Here is a 19,160-nt window from a genome sequence, read left to right as displayed (position 1 = left end):
GTGGAGACTTCGAGAGCCCACAGCGCTTCCGTCTGGAGTCTGTGCTGTGCGCACCCAGAAAATCAAAATGATCAGGAGGGCCAGGCCTAGGCCCAGTGGCTCACTGTCCTCCCCCCGGGCTCCTGTCATCAACACTGGGTTGACCAGCTGGGGCTCAAAGCCAGAGCTGGTCTGGGAGAAGCAGGAGGCAGCCCTGCACTTCAGTCCCCAGACGTGCTCCAGGACCCGTTTTGAAAATGGAGGGTGGAGGGAAGAAGAAGGAGGCCAGGTGAGGAGGTGGTGTGACCATATTTAATTGAACCTCAAGTGAATTCTAAGAAGCCAGAGTGTGACTTCTCTTGCCCTATAAAATCGGGTCCCCTGCAGCAAGTCAGTTCCATCTTTCACAGGGCTGGGCTGGCTGGATGCCCTGGCAGCCCCGGCTGGAGTAAGAGCCTGGCTGTCAGCCACACGCGTGCCCTGCACAGGACCTGGGGCTGGGACAGGGCACCAGGCAGGCAGGAGGCCTCACCCCGGGGTGCAGAAGGCCCCAAGGGTAGCAATTTACAGAAGCTGTCTCAGTCCTGTAAGTAACTAACAGAAACAAGCCCCAGCGCTTGCCGGTCCCCTCACCGTGGCCTGCACCAAACTGTAAGCTGTCTCCTAAAACTTCAGCTGTTTCCACCACCATGGTGACGACCACAAAGAAAAACCAAAATCCATCTGAAGGGTAATCTTTCAATTGCTTAAAATTAATCAGTGCAAAGTGAGGTAAAAGATCCCCGTTTGTCAGGGCCGAAGCAGGAGGCTCACACAAGCCTGCGTCTCTTGGAGTCCCTCCCCACGTCCCCCTCCTCGACATCCACCTCGCAGCCCAGCGGGGACACCAGGTTCAGCAGAGGGTCCTCAGAGGCACGGCCGAAGAGCGCCAGCAGGAGGGCCACACCGAAGCCCGTGGCTCGCTCACCCTGCAAGCAAAGGGCAGGACAGAGACTCTGGGCGTGGGGCTGCAGCACGGGAGGGGCTCCTGGGGACCCCTCACCTCCTGGGTCCCCTCCACGTGCCCCACAGTCCCCTTCTCAGGAAGGAGATCCTGAGCACCAGCTGGAGCCCAGGGCCTTCCATGCTGCTGGCTGGACACACTCAGGGCCAGCAGGCCAGACACAGGTGGTGGGCAAGGCCCTGTGTGCTCTGCCTCAACCCCAGGAGCTCCTCAGGGTGGGGATGGGTGAGACAGAGGGCCCAGGGCCCCCTGTGGAGGACAGGCTGGCTGGGGAAGGGTCACACACAGCAGCCACTCTGTTCCCAGGGAGGATGAGACCTGGGCGGGACAGCGGACTGGAAGCTGGGTCACAGACACAGAAGTTTCTGATGAGCTCGGCCAGCAGCTCCAGAGCTAGAGGGGCACTCTGTTTGGACAAGAGGGCAGGAGCAGCCTGGGCTGGTGGAGAGTGGGGACACTCACGGCATGCACCGGTGCAGCAATGTCCAGGTGGACCCAGACTCCGGGCCAGTCAAAGCCGATATGTGAGGCAATGAAGAGGCCAGCACAGGAGCTGGGGCTGTTGTCTCGGTCCTAGGGAGGCCAGGAGGACACAGTGCCTGTGGGTTGCTCCGGCCGGGCCCTCTCCACCCTCCCCCATCGTCTCTCACTGTTGCCGTCTGCAAGGAGCCCGGGGTGGCTGGGAGGGAGTCAGTGTGGGGAGACAGCTGAAGCTGGGCTGGGAGGGCCTTGACCATGAGCCAAGGAGTCTGCCCCCACCATAGGCCAACGGGGAAGCCAGCAAAGGGCCTGACGGGGCAGCTGAGTCAGATCCAAGACTGGGGGAGAAACCCCTGGCTGTGTGGCAGGGAAGCCAGTGAGTGGCCCATGCCGTCTGGGATGGCTCCTGTGCCCCGACACCTGCCTCTCAGGCCCTCATCTGCACTGTGGCTGCTTCTGGGGGACCCTAGCTCCCTGGGTGCACCAGCACCCTGAAGGCAGGGCTCTGCCTGCCCGGCTCCACCCAAGTGGCAGGCTCCAGGCTCCAGGTTCCAAACCTACCGCCACCGAGTTCTTCATGTCAGCCACGGCTGAGGTGAACTCGCTGAAGTGCAGTTCGGGGCAGTAGACCAACGGGTGCACCAGGTCCCCACACTTCCTGCCCGCCTTCACGCAGGCAGCCTCCCACTCAGCGCTGTTGGTGAGCACCGCGGCGTGGTACTTCCCTGTGGCAATGCCCTGGGTGGGCAGGAACCCGGGAAGCATGTGGACGGGACGGCAGGAGAGAAACACCCAAAAGAGGGATTGAGAGGCAGACAGAGAAATAAGGGAGCCCGAAGAGAGATGGCTGAGAAGCAAAGAAAAAAACACAGGCAGAAAGGACTGTGGCCATGAAGCACAGAGAAGGTGGTTCCCGGCTCTGCGTCCAGCCTGGGTCTCAGCGCTGCCCACACCAAGCTCAATGGGCAGCTCCTCCTCCCTCCTCGTGCCCAGTTATGAAAACCTCCTGACGGCAGCCCCCACCCGCTGCCTTCCCCACCTCAAGGTCCAGAGGGGGGTGGGGTTCCCCGGTGCCGCAGCTGAGGGGTGGACCCAGGCAGCACTCACCTGAGCCCCGGTCAGGGTGGCCATGTCCAGGATGATGTCAGCCCCCAGGTCCTTGCAAGCATAGGACACGCCATCTGCCAGCACCAGCCTGCCCTCGGCGTCCGTGTTGTTGATTTCCACCGTCCTGGGGCATGGCAGAGATCCCCGCTCAGGGACGGCATTCCCTGGGACATTGGCGTGAGCCCCTTTGGAACTGGGAAGACCCCATTTGGAGCTGCCCATCCCTGTGGCTCCCCAAACCCTGACACATTCCCCCACTGGGGAGGCTGGGATGGCCCCAGTCCCTACAGCAATGCAGTGCCTGGAGCAAAGGGCTTCCATGACATCCCTGCCCTGCTGCTCTTGAGTCGAGAGCCAGGGACCAGCCATTTGGCTCCCCCATGCCTCAGTTTCTTCATCTGTAAAGTGGGTGGCATGAACCAGCTGGGCTGGCCTTCAGCACACTGTGCCTGGCACCCGGCAGATGAGGAGGAAGAGCAGGAGATGCGGGGAGGCGCCCGCTCAGGCACCAGCGCCTGGGGTTGGGGACAGCTCTTCTCTTCTGCGTTCTGGAGCCACCTGCTCCTCAGCAGCCAGCTCAGCTTTGACTCTCCAGAGTCAGTCTCAAGGGGGAAACCCGGGGGTACCCCCGAGCAGGAAATCTGGGGGTCAGAGCTTCACACACCCAAATAATTCAGGCCTACATTTTGGAAAGGCCTGTCCTGGTAATGCAGGGTAGACCATGAGCTCCTGGGCCAGGCACTGCAAGGGAGCCTAGCCCCTCATCCAGGCGTCACGGGCCCCTCAATATGAGGTGCCCCGCTACCAAAGCTCCCTGGCACTCTGGGAAGCAAGGAGCCTGCTGCTGGGCGCCCTCCCAGTGTGCCTGGAGTGAAGTGGCACTGCGGGCCGGGGAGGGGTCATGAGTTCCAACAGTGGGCAGGAAGGAGCCGGAGGGTCAGACGTACTTCCCTGAGTACAACAGGTGGATGTCATCCGGCCTTGTCGCGTTGGGTCCCACCGAGTTCTCAGCCAAGCAGAACACAGCGTGAAGGTTGTCTCTGAAGCCCTGGGGGGGAAGCGGCAGAGGCTCCAGCTGTAGGTCATACGTGTGGGGAGGAGGGAGGACGAGTTGGGGGTTCTCAGACCCACAGACAGCAGAAGAGAGACTGACAGATGGCTCCAAGTTGCAGGCACCAGAGCTCGCCCGCCCTGCCATCCTGGGCACAGTCCTGGCAGATCCCAAGGCCAAGGTTCACCGCTGGGGTCTCCTAGCCTCCCCTGGCAGAGCCCACCCACCACAGTGGATGAGCCTGGGCACGGGCTGGGCTATGGGACTCTTGGGCTGCATGGGCTGGGCAGTCATGAAGCCTCGCCAACCTGTGCCAATGGAAGGTGGCCAGCAGCTGCGTCCCCTCAATACACACACACACACACACACACACACACACACACACAGAGGGGCAGGAAGAGCTCAGCCTCGTGGAAGTTTAGGTGTGACGTTATAGTTTTCTGATGCCAAAATGAAGTCATTTGTTCGATGAGAAACGTATGGCCAACAGGTGGTAGCGGTTCCTGCCCTGCACAGGCTCTAAGGGTGCCTCCTGACCCCAAGCGACCCATGCCTGGGTGGCAACGTCAAATGGAGTGGTGCTCTCAGACCCCTGTCCCTGCCCTTCCTCTGTTCCCGGAGCCGAATCTTTAACCAGGATACATCCTCCTAGCACGGCGCATGCCTCGAGGGTGCTGACGCACAGTTCTATAGGATCCATCTCCTGGAACAGCCGACTCTTCCACCACGGGCGCAGAGCCCTCACCAAAGGCAAACGCTTGGGACGGTGGGCAGGGGCAGCCAGCAGTGCAAGGAGTGGCCAGTGGCAGATGCTGCAGCAGTGGTGCTGGGCAGGCGGCAGCTGTGAGTCCCTGAGGCCTCCCTGGTCCCCTGCTCAGTCCTTGAGCCTCACAGATGGCCCCGCACCCCCACGCAGCACAGGGGAAAGAACTCCACCAGCCTCAGGGTGATGATCTAGGGGCCACCTGTCAGCTCCACAAGGGCCCTGAGTCCCCCGCTCCCACTCTCGCAGCCCAGCCTGTGTCAGGGACATGGGGCAGGGGCTTCAGGACCCTCAGCCTCCTCCTGTCAGAGCTCCTCCCCAGATACCCCAGCACTGACATTCCATCTGTGTGTACAGTGACCACAGCTTGTCCCTGTGCTGAGACCTCCTGCAGTCATTCCAGGGGGCAGTGGGTATTTGGGAACAAATGAATAAATGACAGCATGACCCTGAGGTCACAGGATGAGGCCATGGGGCTCCAAGCCACAGACACCACAGAGATGAGCTCCACCAACAAAGGACGGGAGCCCTGAAGTCCTCTCAGAAAGCAGGGTTCTGGATCTGTGGCCTGCCAGGGAAGACAGGTTTCCCAGAGCAAGTAGAGGCAGCACCTCCTGGGCAGGCACGTGGGACACGAGGAGAAGGAGGAGGGATTCTCAAATGGATGCTTTCAGCCTCCCAGGGAGGGCTGCTACCCACTGAAGGCTGGGCTCTGCCCCTAATTTCTGATCTGGGGCAGAGCTGAGAACCCACATTACTAACAACATGGAGATCCCACTGGAGAAGTGCTGGCTTAGAGGACGAGCGAGCTGCAGCCCCAGCGTAAACAGTGCTGAGGTCTCCGTGGCTAGATGATGTGACACAGAGACAGCGCAGGCACGGCCCTGCCCTCGCGGCCCTCACAGCCAGTCTTGGGGGGTCTCCAATCACCAGGGGCGACTGAAAAAATCCAGGACTCAGCAGAGCTGGAGGTGAGCCCTGGAGCTGTCGATGTTCGCACACTCCCTGGGTGTTCCCCGGCACAGTCAGGACTGCTGGTCTATTTATTTATTTATTTATTTATTTATTTATTTATTTATTTATTTATTTATTGAGACGGAGTCTTGCTCTGTCACCCAGGCTGGAGTGCTGTGGCCGGATCTCAGCTCACTGCAAGCTCCGCCTCCCGGGTTCCCGCCATTCTCCTGCCTCAGCCTCCAGAGTAGCTGGGACTACAGGCGCCCGCCACCTCGCCCGGCTAGTTTTTTTGTATTTTTTAGTAGAGACGGGGTTTCACCGTGTTCGCCAGGATGGTCTCGATCTCCTGACCTCGTGATCCGCCCGTCTCGGCCTCCCAAAGTGCTGGGATTACAGGCTTGAGCCACCGCGCCCGGCCTAGGACTGCTGGTCTAACAGAAGAGGGTGGCCAAAGATGGGGCTGCACAGTGAGTGCTTCAGGGACAGCGTGGGAAGGCTCTCCAGTGCCACGCCGGGGCTTGGGCCTGGTCCCCCAGGGCAGCCAAGGGTTTGGGGTAGGTAAGTGGGGCAGGGGCTTGCTTTTTTTGGTACCAGGGTTGGAGGGTCGCTAACACCCCCAGAGCCCAGGGCCACCGCGCTCCAGGCGTACCCTTCCATCTTTGAACGCTAGGCTAGGGAGGTAAAACCTTGGCTGATGAGTCCGTGCACACTCTTCATTGGCCTGTTTCTTTAGACAGGGTCTCGCTCTGTCTCCCAGGCTGCAGGGCAGCAGTGGGATCTTAGCTCACTGCAGCCTCAACCTCCCAGGCTCAATCAATCCTCCCCCACCTCAGCCTCCCAAGTAGCTGAGACTACAGGTGTGCGCCACCACGCCTGGCTAGTTTTTAAATTTTTTTTTTTGTAGAAACGGGGTCTCGCAAGGTTGCTTTGGGTAGTCTTGAATTTCTGGCCTTCTAGTCATCCTCCTGCCTCCGCCTCCCAAAGTACTGGGATTACAGGCAAGAGTTGGCCGCTTCATTTGTTTAATAAGCACTTTTCATGGCCCCAGGGACATCTGGGCTCCATGGGAAGGCCACTCAGGTAACCCCCATGCCCACACTCTCCCCGAGTGATTACTGCCACTGAGCAAGGGCTGAGCTTTGGGGCGCCTCCCCAGGCAAGAGAGGAAGGGGGCCCGGCCAGGCCTGGGGGTCAGGGGTGGTGACTTGGCAAGACCAGTCGCCAGAGGCAGCTCTGCTGCAAAGAAGGGTTGTGGGAGGGGCACACAGAACAATGCATGCCCCTGCCTTGAGCTTCTGCCTGCCACATGCCACGCGGGTCTAGGCCAGGATTCCTCACTGAGCCAACTGCTCATGGTGCTCTGGAGCCAAGGCAGGCCCTGAGCGGAGAACAGGGCTGGACCTTGTCCTCGGGGCCTCCCAGAGCAGCCCTGATGAAGGCGGGAAGCTCTGGGGGCCCAAGAAGAGCCTGAGGGCAGAGTGGGGACAGGCTCCCGCTGGGGAGACTCAGGTAGGAACATGGTGGTGCCTATGGCGGGACAGACAAGGGAGAGGGGAGCACCCATAGGGCACACCCAGGATACCCCAGCCGAGGGTGGGCAGGGCCCCACTCACCTGCTTGATTGCAGCTCTGAAGGCCCCTAGGACGGCTGCGGCACCCCCGCAGTCTCGCTTCATCCCTGGCATGGTAGTCTGCAGGTGGTACAAAGAGACCCGGAAAAAGGTGAGCCGTGAGGTCCAGGCCTGGCAGCAGCAGCCCTCCACCCCCACCCAGCCCCACGCTAGCCCCCCGCTTCCCTGGCTCCCAGGCCTGGGCAGCCCCCACACCAGGCCTCCTGGGCATCCACAGAACTCATGAACCTCCTACTGGCCAAGCGGGGTGTTCTCCAGAAGCAACAGGGAGTCTTTGCTATAGATGGTGGGGCTCCCTTTTGTTTTGACAGAACTTTGGGGCCATCAAACAGTAACTGCATGGAGGGGGAACCCGAGGAGATGCCTGGAGCTGCAGAATTCACCGTGGCCAGGCTCTGACATAGCCACAGAGACCCCGTGCTTTAAGGCCGGGCACCCTGACCTCAGTCCTGGGCTGCCACACCGCCTGGGGGTCTGTCTGCAGGGACCCTCTCTCTCCACTCCTCCGCACAGTGTGAGAAGGAAGCTGAGGTCCAGGGAGCCTCTGGGGCTTGCTGGAGGTCCCTGGCCAGCACCTCGGGGACCTGGGTGGGCTTGCTTGCTTCCTGCACTCATTGTAGCTTCCTTCTGTGCTGATGGTGGGGAGGAAGCCTGAGGAGCTGCTGCCGCAATGCAAACCTGCCCTGGCCACCTGTCACCCCCCAGAACAGGGCCTAGCTTCCTCTCCCTGGCATATAGAGGCCTTTACCACCTAACGAGACTTAGGCTCAGCATTCTCTGCCCTTCATCACAACTTTGAACGATGGTGAGGGCTGATGTTAGCCAAAATCAGTCACATCCACCCCCAGTGACACCCATCCACCCCCACCGACACCACCAGCAGCAAGGACACCTGTCGCTCCCTCATGTCACTGCCAGGTCTACCGCCAGAAGAAGGGACCACCTTTCTACTGAAAACAAGTCATCTCTTCCTAGCTAATCTGCGAGAAAGCACAGGGTTGTTTAAATGGAAAAACAGGGCCTCCGATCTGGAATCAAACCATGTGCAAAATGGGTCACACAGAAATGCCTGGAAACGGCTGCTCACTGTACACCATGTCTCCCCCGTCACAGCTGCCAGCTCCTTCCCAATTGCAGGCAGAGCCAGGACCGGGCTTGCAAATACAGCTCCATTGATTGTGCAAAGTTTCACCAGCCCCCATGCATTGTTTCTGTTTTTATAGAAGAAACCATGTTCGCAGTGATTTAAGATGGTCTCTGCCTTTTTCACCGGGCTGACACTTACACCCCCTGTGCTGGAGTATTAGCCACAGTCCCAGAGAGGTTGGGGAGCCCCTGGATTCGTTTCCACGCCCTCTGGGAAAATGAACCAATGCCAATTGCACGTTAGAATTTCCTTGCTGAAGCAGTAAAATTAATTTTTAAAACTCTCAACCCTTGGGTACAATACATTTTCCATATTCTGTGTGACTCATAATGCACTCCTGCTCTTGCTGACGGGCAGTGGTCGCTCAGAGCAGAAGCTCAGCTGTGATTGCTGGGGCAGTTGTGAGCTCCATGAGCCACTTTGGCCACGACACCACTTTTACTTGAAAGAAAAACTGACAGACAAATGGCACTTAATTGGATTTAGGTATCTGGCAGATATTTCCCAGAAAAGGAACAAACTCAGCCTCTTACTTCCAGAAACAGCTGACATTATTTATTGCCAATGGTATACATTTGAGCTTTTAAGCAAAAATCAGAATTTTGAAAAACTTTCTCCTGTCACCGTGACAACTTCCTCATACTCAATGACTTTTCTGATGAGACGGATGGTGATATTAAGTGATTTTTCGATACTATATAACGTAATGTGTCAAAAATTTGAATTTCTGCAGAACTCTTGAACCAATATTTTTCAAGTGAACATGCATATTACAAAAACCAAAGTGAGACAGAACAGTGGATTTAACTGCCACGGAGCACCAAAGTCTACTCGTGAGGCTTCAGATTCCATGTTATAACCAGCCTTTAAGAAGCTACCACTTGTTGAGTTTTGGTGTAATAGCAAAGAATGTTCATAGTTAGCTGAAAAAGGTACTAAAATCCTTTTCCCTGTTTCAACTATAGAATGTGAGAGCCCAGACTTTCTTGATAAAGTTGAACTGAAACAACACGTTTCCACAGACTAAATCGGAAGCAGATGCCAGGTCCCTAGCTGTCTTCTATTAAGTCACTGACCGGATTTGTGAAAATGTACAACAATGCTACTCTCTCAGTAAATTGTTTTTTCATTTTGGAAAATGCTTATCTTCATAAAATTATATCATTTATGATAACATGCAATGGATTTATATGCTATTTTAAATGAATTATACATGTTATAAATTTCTCCCTTCTAATTTCCAGTAGAGTAAATATCAATAGACAACATTCTTATACATAAAGCCTCTTTGGGGTTCGTACTTGTTAAGAGGGTAAAGGGGTCTCCAGTAATGCATTTGAGGCCTGCTAGTCCAGGCTGATCTTGATCTGCCCTTGAAATCTTTGAAAAGGGAGCTGTGATTTTTCTTGCAAAACTGGGAGCTGGGCTGGCTCCACCCAGCTTGCTTTTTGAGGAGTGACCATTTCTGCACCATTTGCTCTAGACGCAGCCACTGGGGAGAATGCCTGCTGTGTTCACGTTTCACACCAGGCCCTTGGGATGAGACTGTGAGTGCCTTCAGGTCAGGATTGGGGTCTCTCCTTCAATGGCTGGAGCCTCAGTGCCCACTCCACATAGTAACAGCTCAGGAAAGGCCTGCTGGTTGATCCCAAATCCACGTAGAACAGTTCCAAGTGCAGCGGCGAAGATGGGCTGGTTTAAAATAAAAACCCAGGTATTGTTTCACTGGTGCCAAAACACCCAGCTCTTCCTTGTATTATGGTGTCTGCAGACCAGTTGGACCCTGGGAATAGGCAGGGGCTATAGTCTCATTTTCAGAAGGTGATCTGGAGCCATGGAAAACGCCCTACTCTCTGGCAGTTCTACCAGCCACCCTCAGACCACAGCTTCCCCGGAGGCTGTGCGGCTGTGGCCTCTAGGAAAGGCCTATGTGGTCAGGTTTTTCCTTTGTGTTCATTTCGAGGCCAGGAGCTGACTTACTGCACAGGTGCAGCCACAGCCTCATGAGATGAAGTCAGGTGCAATATTTTCCCTAAGTGACTAGAGTTAGTGCCACAAGCAAACAAATGAATTCCCAGGAAGCTCATCTTCTCACACTGATCCACAACAAACCGACATCAAAAACAAGCATCTGATCCGCAGAGAAGAGGGCCCACAACTCTACCAGCCAGAATGTAGCAGCTTCCAGGGCGACTGACCGCAGGTATTGAGGGTGCGAGGGTGGGGGCAGCCAGTACCAGGTGCAGGCAGTAAGGGGTGCACTATCTGTGGCGAATTTAGGAATCATAATAAACCGACTAAAAGTCGGTTTGCTTATTACCACCATGTGCTGGTATCTCTGAACAATGTCAGCGATAACATATTCCTCCTCCAAAAATCTGTTGTTGGTTGAAGTTTAAAAATTTGCTGTGGCTACAGTTGCGTTTTAATCTTACAAATAAAAGCTTCAAATTCCCCTATCTTTGTTGCTTATCCTGAAAGTAACATTACATGGATGTTAACAGTGACCCGACACACAACTGGCCCTGACACTCGCGGAATCTACTACCCACATTCCTTCTGAGAATCGCTCTGACAGTCAGATCCTGTGGCCTGGCTCTGGGCACAGTCGGGGCCTCCAGGGCCCATGATTTCCTACCTCCCGGTGTCGAAACAGAGGACCCAAAATAAAACACAAGAGCACGGGATGGTCAAAACGAAGACGCGGAACCTGAGTTCCTTCAGTTCCCTCACTGCATGTGAACACTTGGAGTTACTGTGTCCAAAATGTTTTTGTTCCACGGACATCTGAAAGCCACAAGAATCCACCCTGAAGAACTGAACACATGGTGGGTGTTGTGATTGCTGGAATTTACTGTGAAATGGGATTTTTGGGAATCTCTGCCAAATGATACCGTATTAAAGACTTTTGCTAAGTATCTGTGTATCTGCTGCCTCACGTGATTGGAGCTCTTCAAAATCAAAATTAACAAAGAGTATTCTTGGACCAACTGTGAATGAAGATAGCTGACAAAGCTGATTCCTCTGCCTACTGAACATACATTAGTAAAGAAGATCAATTTAAACGAAATCATTGTCAAATGTGTAGATGCTAAGACCCAAAGCCAGAAACATTCATTCCACCATCTATCACTCCAACAGACCCATAGGGAGGCATGTTTTTTTCTTAAAAAAAAAAATACATGAATGCTAGTTGAGTGTTAATCCATTTCTGTTTTCTTTGTAGTACAGTATTTATTTTCTTTTTAATTTTTTTTTACTGGCATGATAATAGGTATGGAACTTAATAATAGAAAAAAAATTTTTTTTTTAAAAAAAACCTTTTTATGATTAGTTTAATTTCTTGCCTTGTTCTAAACAGTTTTGTGGTTTCGAGGAGGGATGGGAACTACTCATCCATTCCAGGTATGAAATAAACTAGGCATGCTGGAAAGCAGAGCCAGCGAGCTGCACCAGCGCCACCCTGAACAACAGCTGACACCAGGGCTCAGTGTTGTGGGGCAGCAGCAAGTGGTGGGGCCCGCCACGAACCAAACTGGAGAATGGGCAACACCAGGGGCAGGCCCGCTGGCTGCAGGGGAATGCTGCCCGGTGGGACCAGAACGCCAGCACTGGCAGACCTGAGTTCACAAAAGGCCGGAAATCCAGGCTTTGATGAGAATCCTTCCTGGTTTCAAATATGGGGAGCTAATTCAAATTTTCAAAACGCCAGGCCTCTGTGAGCCTTGCGGGCTACTAGTTTGCAGTGTCTGTTCCAGATGCACTCCCTGCTCCTTCCAGACCTCCTGAGGCACACACTTCCCAGTCTGCTCCCTCCCTGTCCTTCCCAGCCCAAGACCGAGCACAGCTGCTCACATGGTGTGTTCGCACGGTGTGTGGGATGAATGGATGGAGATGGTGCGGAGGAGGGAAGTTCGCACGGTGTGGGGTGAATGGATGGAGATGGTGCGGAGGAGGGAAGTTCGCACGGTGTGTGGGATGAATGGATGGAGATGGTGTGGAGGAGGGAAGGGCTTGCTGCGGCAGGCCGACTAGGCCACGACCGGGGCTCCACAAGCACCTGTCCTCCTGGGATGGCAGGACAGAAAGCCACACCACGGGACGGGCGTCTAGGGCCACCTCACAGGGAAGTTCCCGGGTGACTCGCTTCTGTGCTGCGTCCAGATTCCCCTCACTCTTGGGGGTCACGTGCCTTTGGAGGGTCTTGTGTGGCCACCCTGAGCGTTTTCTCGGTGGGGACCATGGCAGACTCAGAGACACAGGCGTCCCCTCGCCCTTCCCTTCCTCGGACAAAGCCCCGCAGCTGCAAGCCCTGCCTCCCTGGCCCTGCTTGCCATTCCTTCGGTCATTTCCGGGGCTGCTCTCGGGCCCTGGCCAGGCTTTTGTTTCCAGACCCTTTTGAAGGGTGGGCATGGAACCCAGGGGGCCACGTGAAGTTGTCGCCTCGGCATGGGAACTGGCCCTGTAGACTCTCCCTGAACCCACCCCAACCCAGAACCCCCAGAAACCTTGCTGTCCCCCACCCCATGACACCTCTGAGAGGGCTGGCTGGACCCAAACTGGGCCCCTCCCCACTCCCAGAGCCCTCTGGAGAGCTGGCCCTGCACCTCACCTTCCCTTTGATGCTGAGGCCCCCAGTGTCATAGACGATGCCTTTGCCCACCCAGGCGATGGTCTGCGTGGCTCCGTCTGGGGTGTGGCTGAGGACAGCCAGGGCTGGGGGATGCAGGGCGGCTTTGCCGACCCCATAGATTCCTATGGAAAGCATGGGGAGAAGTGGGTTAGGCTCGGGCTGAGCTGAGTGGGGAACTCCCAGAGGTCCCTGGAAACCCCCACTCTGGCCGCTGGTGTTTCTCCTGGAAAGGCGCCTGCCTGAGCCTGGGGCTCCCGGCCCCTTCTCCTGCCCCTGGCCAGTGTGGGATTGGGGAATGCAAATTACCGCCAATGCCTGAGACTGCAAACAAATTCTATGCAATGTATTGTTAGGCAAGAAAACCCACTGAGGGAAAAAATACTGTATCCTTTCCAGAAAGAAAAGAACAGGATTGCAGAATGAAATTATTTTTGGATAATGCCTCAAGGCTGCCCCAGCCCATTCTCGTCCCCACTTCCTGAATCCTTTGAGCACTCAGGGACTGCACCGCCCTTTCACACTCGCTCCCACGGTCTCTACACCACTGCCTCTTTGGTTTACATGACACATCTTATCAAGGAAGCTGTGGCCCGTGTGTGTGCAGTCTATGGCTCAAAGTCCTGCAATAATTGAGTCAAATAATCATAGCAACAATGGTGAGGGCTAATCATGGCCGCCTGACAAACTCCAACTCATCCTGTTAGATCCACAGCAAACGCCACCTCCTCTGTGGAGCTTTTCCTGACACAAGCGGCGTCTCCCTCCACTTGTAAATGGCTTCTGTCTAGGTAGACACCACCAGGATGGCCCCTGTGACCCCCATGTCCTTGTGTAGTCCCTCCCCCTCATGTGGGCAGGTCCTAATGTCCCACCTCCAACCAAAAAAAAAAGGTAGAAGAGATGAGATACCACTCCTGGGATTAGGTTACAGAAAAAGATGGGAGTTTCCATCTTGTTTGCTCACTTTTCATCCCTCTCTCTCGCTCAGAGACCTCGTTCGGAGGGTGGCTTATACTGCAAGGAACTGCTGTCTCCAGCTAATGGCCTGTGAGGCCCTAAGACCTGCCAGTAGCCTGTTGTGAGCCTGCCTGGAAGCACATCGTGGGCCCCAGGCAAGCCTTCAGATGACTGCAGCCCCAGCCAACAACCTGACAACAGCAGGCAGAGACCCTGCACCAGGGGAGGATCCCCAACCCCCAGCATGGTGAGGGGATAAGTGTTGTTGCTTTCAGCTGCTATCTTCTGAGTAATTTGTTTTGTAGCCTACGTAACAGAGACAGCCACCTTCCCCTCGCCAGTCTACAAGCACCATGGGGCAGCTGAGTCATACTTATCTGCCCCTCTGGCTCCTGGGCAATAGGGAAAGGTGGGTCTGGGGACTTGTGGAAGGCCTCTCTGAGGAGGGGGCATCTGAGCTGAGATGCACTGGTTGAGATGACCTCCACCAAAAATATATCTTGGGGGAAAGTATTCCAGATAGGGAGAGCCATCCGCACACAGGCCCTGCCTGCCACGATGTGAACTTGTGTATTCAAGGAACAGAAAGGCCCTGCTGAGCCAGTCCCAGGAGTAAGGGTGTGCAGCACGCGAGGATGCTGGAGAGGCTGCAGGCAGGGAAGGACTTGGATCTAGCAGCTTCCAGAATCCAAATCAGAATCTGGATTGCTCCCCCTTCTCCCCCAGGGATGGCTGCTTCCCAGGGTCTGGCACTGGGCTTGGACACAGGCTGATTCCTTTCAGGTCACAAGCAGGATGAAGTTTGGGACAATGTGCCATATGGCCCGCCGACCCCCCTGTCACCCAAGTGCTCCTGGTCACTGCCTGAGGCCAAGACCTGCAGGGATGCAGCCCCCACCCACCTCCAAATCCTCTCGTCTTCAGTTCCTCATCCCGGATGATGGTTGGGATGATCCCCAGCTCCTTTCCAACTTTGTTAATCTCCTGGACATGTTCATGGAAAAAACAGCAACACAACGACACATGAAGATGGCTGGAAACAGGAGAGGCCCAGGCTGGGGCCAGGGATGAACTGCTGCCCGTGTGGAGTGGGGGAGCCAGGCTTGGGAGCCAGCTTCGCGTGTGATGAAACCCAGGAGAGGGGGCTCACCCTCCACACTCTCTCATTTCCTGCAGCTCTGGCTGCAGTCCTGCCAAGGGGCCTTGAAGAGGAGGCTCTGTCCTCCCCACACACCCTTTCCTGAGGCTTCCTAGAGCTGGGCGGACAGCAGCACTCCATCGAGGGCAGCCCTGAGGCCACATCAGGGTGTGGACAGCCCCTGGTTTCCTCTGGCTCTCCTGGGGAGTCTATGACACCCACCCCAGCCTGGTCCCGCCCCCGGCATGATGACCCACAAACCTCGAGGAAGGTGTCGGTGTTCATCTCATTGCAGGGTGTGTCCACGATGCGGGCTGCTAGCCGCACGCCGTCTGTGGCATTTGCTAAGCACTAGGGAAAAAAAGGCCATCACTGGGGTCCTGGGACCAGGTGGGAGGCAGATGTTCTCCACTTGTCCATCCCCCAGGAACACAAAGGCATCAGAGGCAAATGCCACCCACAAGGCTATTGACAGGGCAGCAAGGGGAGAGGAGAGAGGGAGCATGGCTCTCACTGCCTGCCCCACCCCCAGCAACCCAGGGCCACCAGCCACCTGTAGAAAGAACCTTCAGCACAGCCACCACCCTGTGCCTCCACAAGTATACAGGAGTCCCCAGCCTGGGGTCCTGCCCTTCCGTATCTGGATCCCTTCCAAGCCCTGTGTCCTGTTTCTCCCTTCATCCTAGCTACAGCTGAAGGTAGGTGGCCCCTGAGTATGCCCTGAGCTTCCCACCCCTCACCTCTGCAGATCCCACAGCCCTTTCCCTCCCACCAAGATCCCAGTCATCCTTCGAGGCACTTCTCATAGGCCATCTCCACCAGTAGCTTTTCCAGATCCTCCCCACCAAGCAGAAGCACTCTACATCCTGAGCGCTTGAACCCGCTGGCCCTCCCGGACGCCCTCCCTCTGGGCCACTGCTTTCCTCAGGAGTCCCACGCAAGACAGACGGGGGTCTGGCTGCCCTAGTGCTGTCACTTGACACAGCACGGTTCTGGGCACAAAGGGGAGGGACAGAGAGAGGTCTCGCCTCATGGAACTGACGTGTCCACCCAGGAGCTGAAAACATGAGCCCTGCTTGCCTGGCAGGGCTTCAGAGCCCACACTTGAAGGCAGGGCAGAGAGGGGCATGTGCACCAAAGCACACGTCACGTGGGTCCCAGAAATGTGTCCTTCAGCCCTGGCTTGGGCCCTTCTTTGCCTTCTCATGTGTGTCTCACGTCTGCCCTGGGACCCTCACTGTCTCTCAGCTGAATCTGCGGGCATCCCTGCCCCACCCTGTCCCCTACCGTGCACCCCCAGGCGCAGAAGCTTCAGACAGCTGGCTGCTTGCGCGGCCTCCCTTGCTCACCAGGAAGACAATATTAAGAGAAAAGCAGCGCCGTTTTGCGGGGGTGCAGGACAGCATCGAGTTTATCATCCCTGCCTCTAGTCTCATAATGTCAGGGCAGCAAGCGCCGGGTCGATACCGCAGCCCAGCCACCTCCTCCGCCCTGCAGAGGTAATTAAACCCCAAAGCCTCAAAGGTAGAGACCTGGAACTTGACAGCTCCGATATGAATGTGCCTGTGCCGTCCCTGCCGCCTGTCAGCAGGTTTTGTCTGTGAGGGCATGTGGGGACCAGACAAGGACTGTCTGAGAAGTGCGTCAGTGCTGTGTAACTTGCCTCCAAGGAGGCCAAGTGTCACCTGGAAGACCCCAGACCACGGCAAGCTCGGGGCTCTGACGCAACAGCGCTTCTGCGGGAGGCAGGGCAGGGCTGTGGGTGCCCTCCACCAACACACAGCCATGCTGCACTGGGGAGGGGTGTCTCTTATCACGAGGGGAGGGCCACTCATTCTGTCCACACGTGCCAGGCACCATGCAAGACTCGGATAATTCAGAGACGTCAAGGGAGTCAAGCTCAGCAGAGGCTCACAATGCACAGTCCCAGTCTCTGCTACAGAGAGGATGAGGCCACAGGATGCAGAAGGGACAGGGTCCTGGGTGGGGACTGGAAGGTTCCCGCAGGGAAGAAAGGGAGAAGCTGAGTACAGGCCACATGGGTGTCAGATACTGGTGTGCTCAGGACCCAAGAGGGCTGAGTGGTGGCAGCTGTAGCTTAACACCTGGCTCTGCCCTTTGCTGGCGTGGTCCCGGTGAGTCACTCAATGTCAGCAAGCAGTTTGCTCAGCCCTAACCTGGGGACAACAGGACGTATCTCACAGGACTGTAGAGTGTACCAGCACGTGCTGTGTGCACACTCCTGCCTTGAGTGTAGGGCGTGACAGCTGACAGCACTCAGAAGATGCCACCTTGCACACAGATGCACCTTTGGAAGGTGAGCGAAGCAGGAGCTGGAAGGAGGCCATCTGTGGCAGGGTGACCAGGAGACTGCTGCCATAGCCCAGGAGAGCACCTTAAGGCATGGTACTGGGCAGAGCAAAGACAAGAAACAGGACACACTGGCTAGTTGGGACCAATGGGGTTGGGGGCCACGGGGACTCACTGTCCCACTGCTTCCATCACCAGATGTTTATTGGGCCTTTCTCATGTGTGGGGTCGGGTGCTGGGATCATTGTGCACAAGACCAGGTCCCTGCCCTCTGGGGACTCCCAACCCAGTGGGGAGCACAGGAGATCAACAAAGATGTGACATGTCTTATAGTAATGGTTTAGATGACAAATGGGAGGGTGGTGGTAGCCAAGAGGGCCAGGCCTCCCTGGGGAGGGAATGTGGGCAGAGGCCAGAGGGAGACCATGCTGGGCTGGACAGGGAAGGATCCTGGCGCAGGAGCATGAGCAGGAGTGGGTGTGGCCAGTCTAAGGGACAGCAGGAAGTCCACAGGAGGGGAAGGGACCGAGGGCAACAGAGGTCAGGGTGCCCTGCTATCCTTGGAAATAAGGGTGATGCTTGAGCCCCCAAGTGGGCTCTGCGGGCACCCCTGCCCACCTGGATAGCAGGCCTGGAACTCAGAAGGAAATTGCTAAAGACAGAAGAAGCTGGCCGGGCACGGTGGCTCAAGCCTGTAATCCCAGCACTTTGGGAGGCCGAGACGGGCAGATTACGAGGTCAGGAGATCGAGACTATCCTGGCTAACACGGTGAAACCCCGTCTCTACTAAAAAAAATACAAAAAACCAGCCGGGCGAGGTGGCGGGCGCCTGTAGTCCCAGCTACTCGGGACGCTGAGGCAGGAGAATGGCATAAACCCAGGAGGCGGAGCTTGCAGTGAGCTGAGATCCGGCCACTGCACTCCAGCCTGGGCAACAGAGCGAGACTCCGTCTCAAAAAAAAAAAAAAAAAAAGACAGAAGAAGCTGATGCTGGTGTCTGACCCTGAGAGGACTGAGCAGGTCGGAACACTGGAGAGGCCATGAAGAGGATGTTGAGAGGTGGTGACAGTCTGGGGAGCAGCAGGAGGGAGGGAGACCTCTGGATGGGGCAGATGCATTTCAAGGAGGGATGGCAATGCCCCATCCAGCAGTCCTTAGAAAACCATGTCAGGATGGGGGCAAAAACTATGTTTCCATGGGTTAAGAGGGAAAAGAGGATTAAGAAAGGCAAACCAGTTAGACTTTTTTAAAAATTTGGAGACGAAGGAAAAAAAGGGGAGCTATCTCATGCTGGTGAAGATGGAAAAATTCGGGTTGAGGGTCAGTGGTTGCAGGCCTCAGAGAGGACACAGTGAAAGAAATGAGGTGCGGCCCAAGCGCCGGTGTGGGAGAGCTTGCTGCCTGGGGTGAAGGTGACAGCCTTCCAGAGCCAGAAGTGAAGAATGAGCTCTGACACGAGAAAAGACAACCTGGGTGGCGCTGGGGCTCGGGGACTGGAGGCGGCAGGCGCTGCGCAGAGGCTGGGACCGCTGCCGTGAGGAAGGGAGCCTGATGTCAGGCCCATCCAAGGATCTGGAGCCGGGAAATCACTTCCGGCCTTGCAGCCTCAAAAGGATCATTCTCAGCATTGAGTGAAATAACACATGTAGAAGCGCTCCCTGTAAAGGGTGCAGCAACACACATGCACACACACCACACACACCACTCATGCACACACCAGCACTCACACACACAGCAACACACGCCACATACACACCAGCACTCATACACAGCAACACACGCCACCATGCGCAACCCACTACTCACACACACACAGCAACACATGCCACACACACACCACACACACCACTCATGGACACACCAGCACACACACAGCAACACATAGCAACACACGCCACACACACACCACACACACCACTCATGCACACATCAGCACTCACACACACACACAGTAACACATACCATAGACACACCATACACACACCACTCATGCACACACCAGCA

General features: G+C 56.0%; 1 protein-coding gene across 2 annotated transcripts in view; it reads right to left on the bottom strand.

Annotated features, from left to right (window-relative positions):
- Positions 1-269: 269 nt before the first annotated feature.
- NPEPL1 (aminopeptidase like 1) overlaps positions 270-19,160 on the bottom strand; it is a 40,099-nt gene continuing 21,208 nt past the window's right edge. For both annotated transcript variants that reach the window (XM_031656864.1, XM_031656863.1), the window contains 9 exons: positions 15,108-15,197; positions 14,611-14,692; positions 12,731-12,873; positions 6,954-7,031; positions 3,517-3,617; positions 2,570-2,693; positions 2,024-2,200; positions 1,445-1,555; positions 270-947 (listed from right to left, as the gene is read on the bottom strand). In XM_031656864.1, the coding sequence (XP_031512724.1) occupies positions 789-947; positions 1,445-1,555; positions 2,024-2,200; positions 2,570-2,693; positions 3,517-3,617; positions 6,954-7,031; positions 12,731-12,873; positions 14,611-14,692; positions 15,108-15,197 (1,065 nt within the window). In that variant the 3' untranslated portion in view covers positions 270-788. The remainder of the gene's footprint in view (positions 948-1,444; positions 1,556-2,023; positions 2,201-2,569; positions 2,694-3,516; positions 3,618-6,953; positions 7,032-12,730; positions 12,874-14,610; positions 14,693-15,107; positions 15,198-19,160) is intronic.

The sequence above is a fragment of the Papio anubis genome, chromosome 16 (genome assembly GCF_008728515.1).
Source record: "Papio anubis isolate 15944 chromosome 16, Panubis1.0, whole genome shotgun sequence".
Lineage (NCBI taxonomy): Eukaryota > Metazoa > Chordata > Mammalia > Primates > Cercopithecidae > Papio > Papio anubis.
This window is presented reverse-complemented; position numbering and strand designations above follow the sequence as displayed.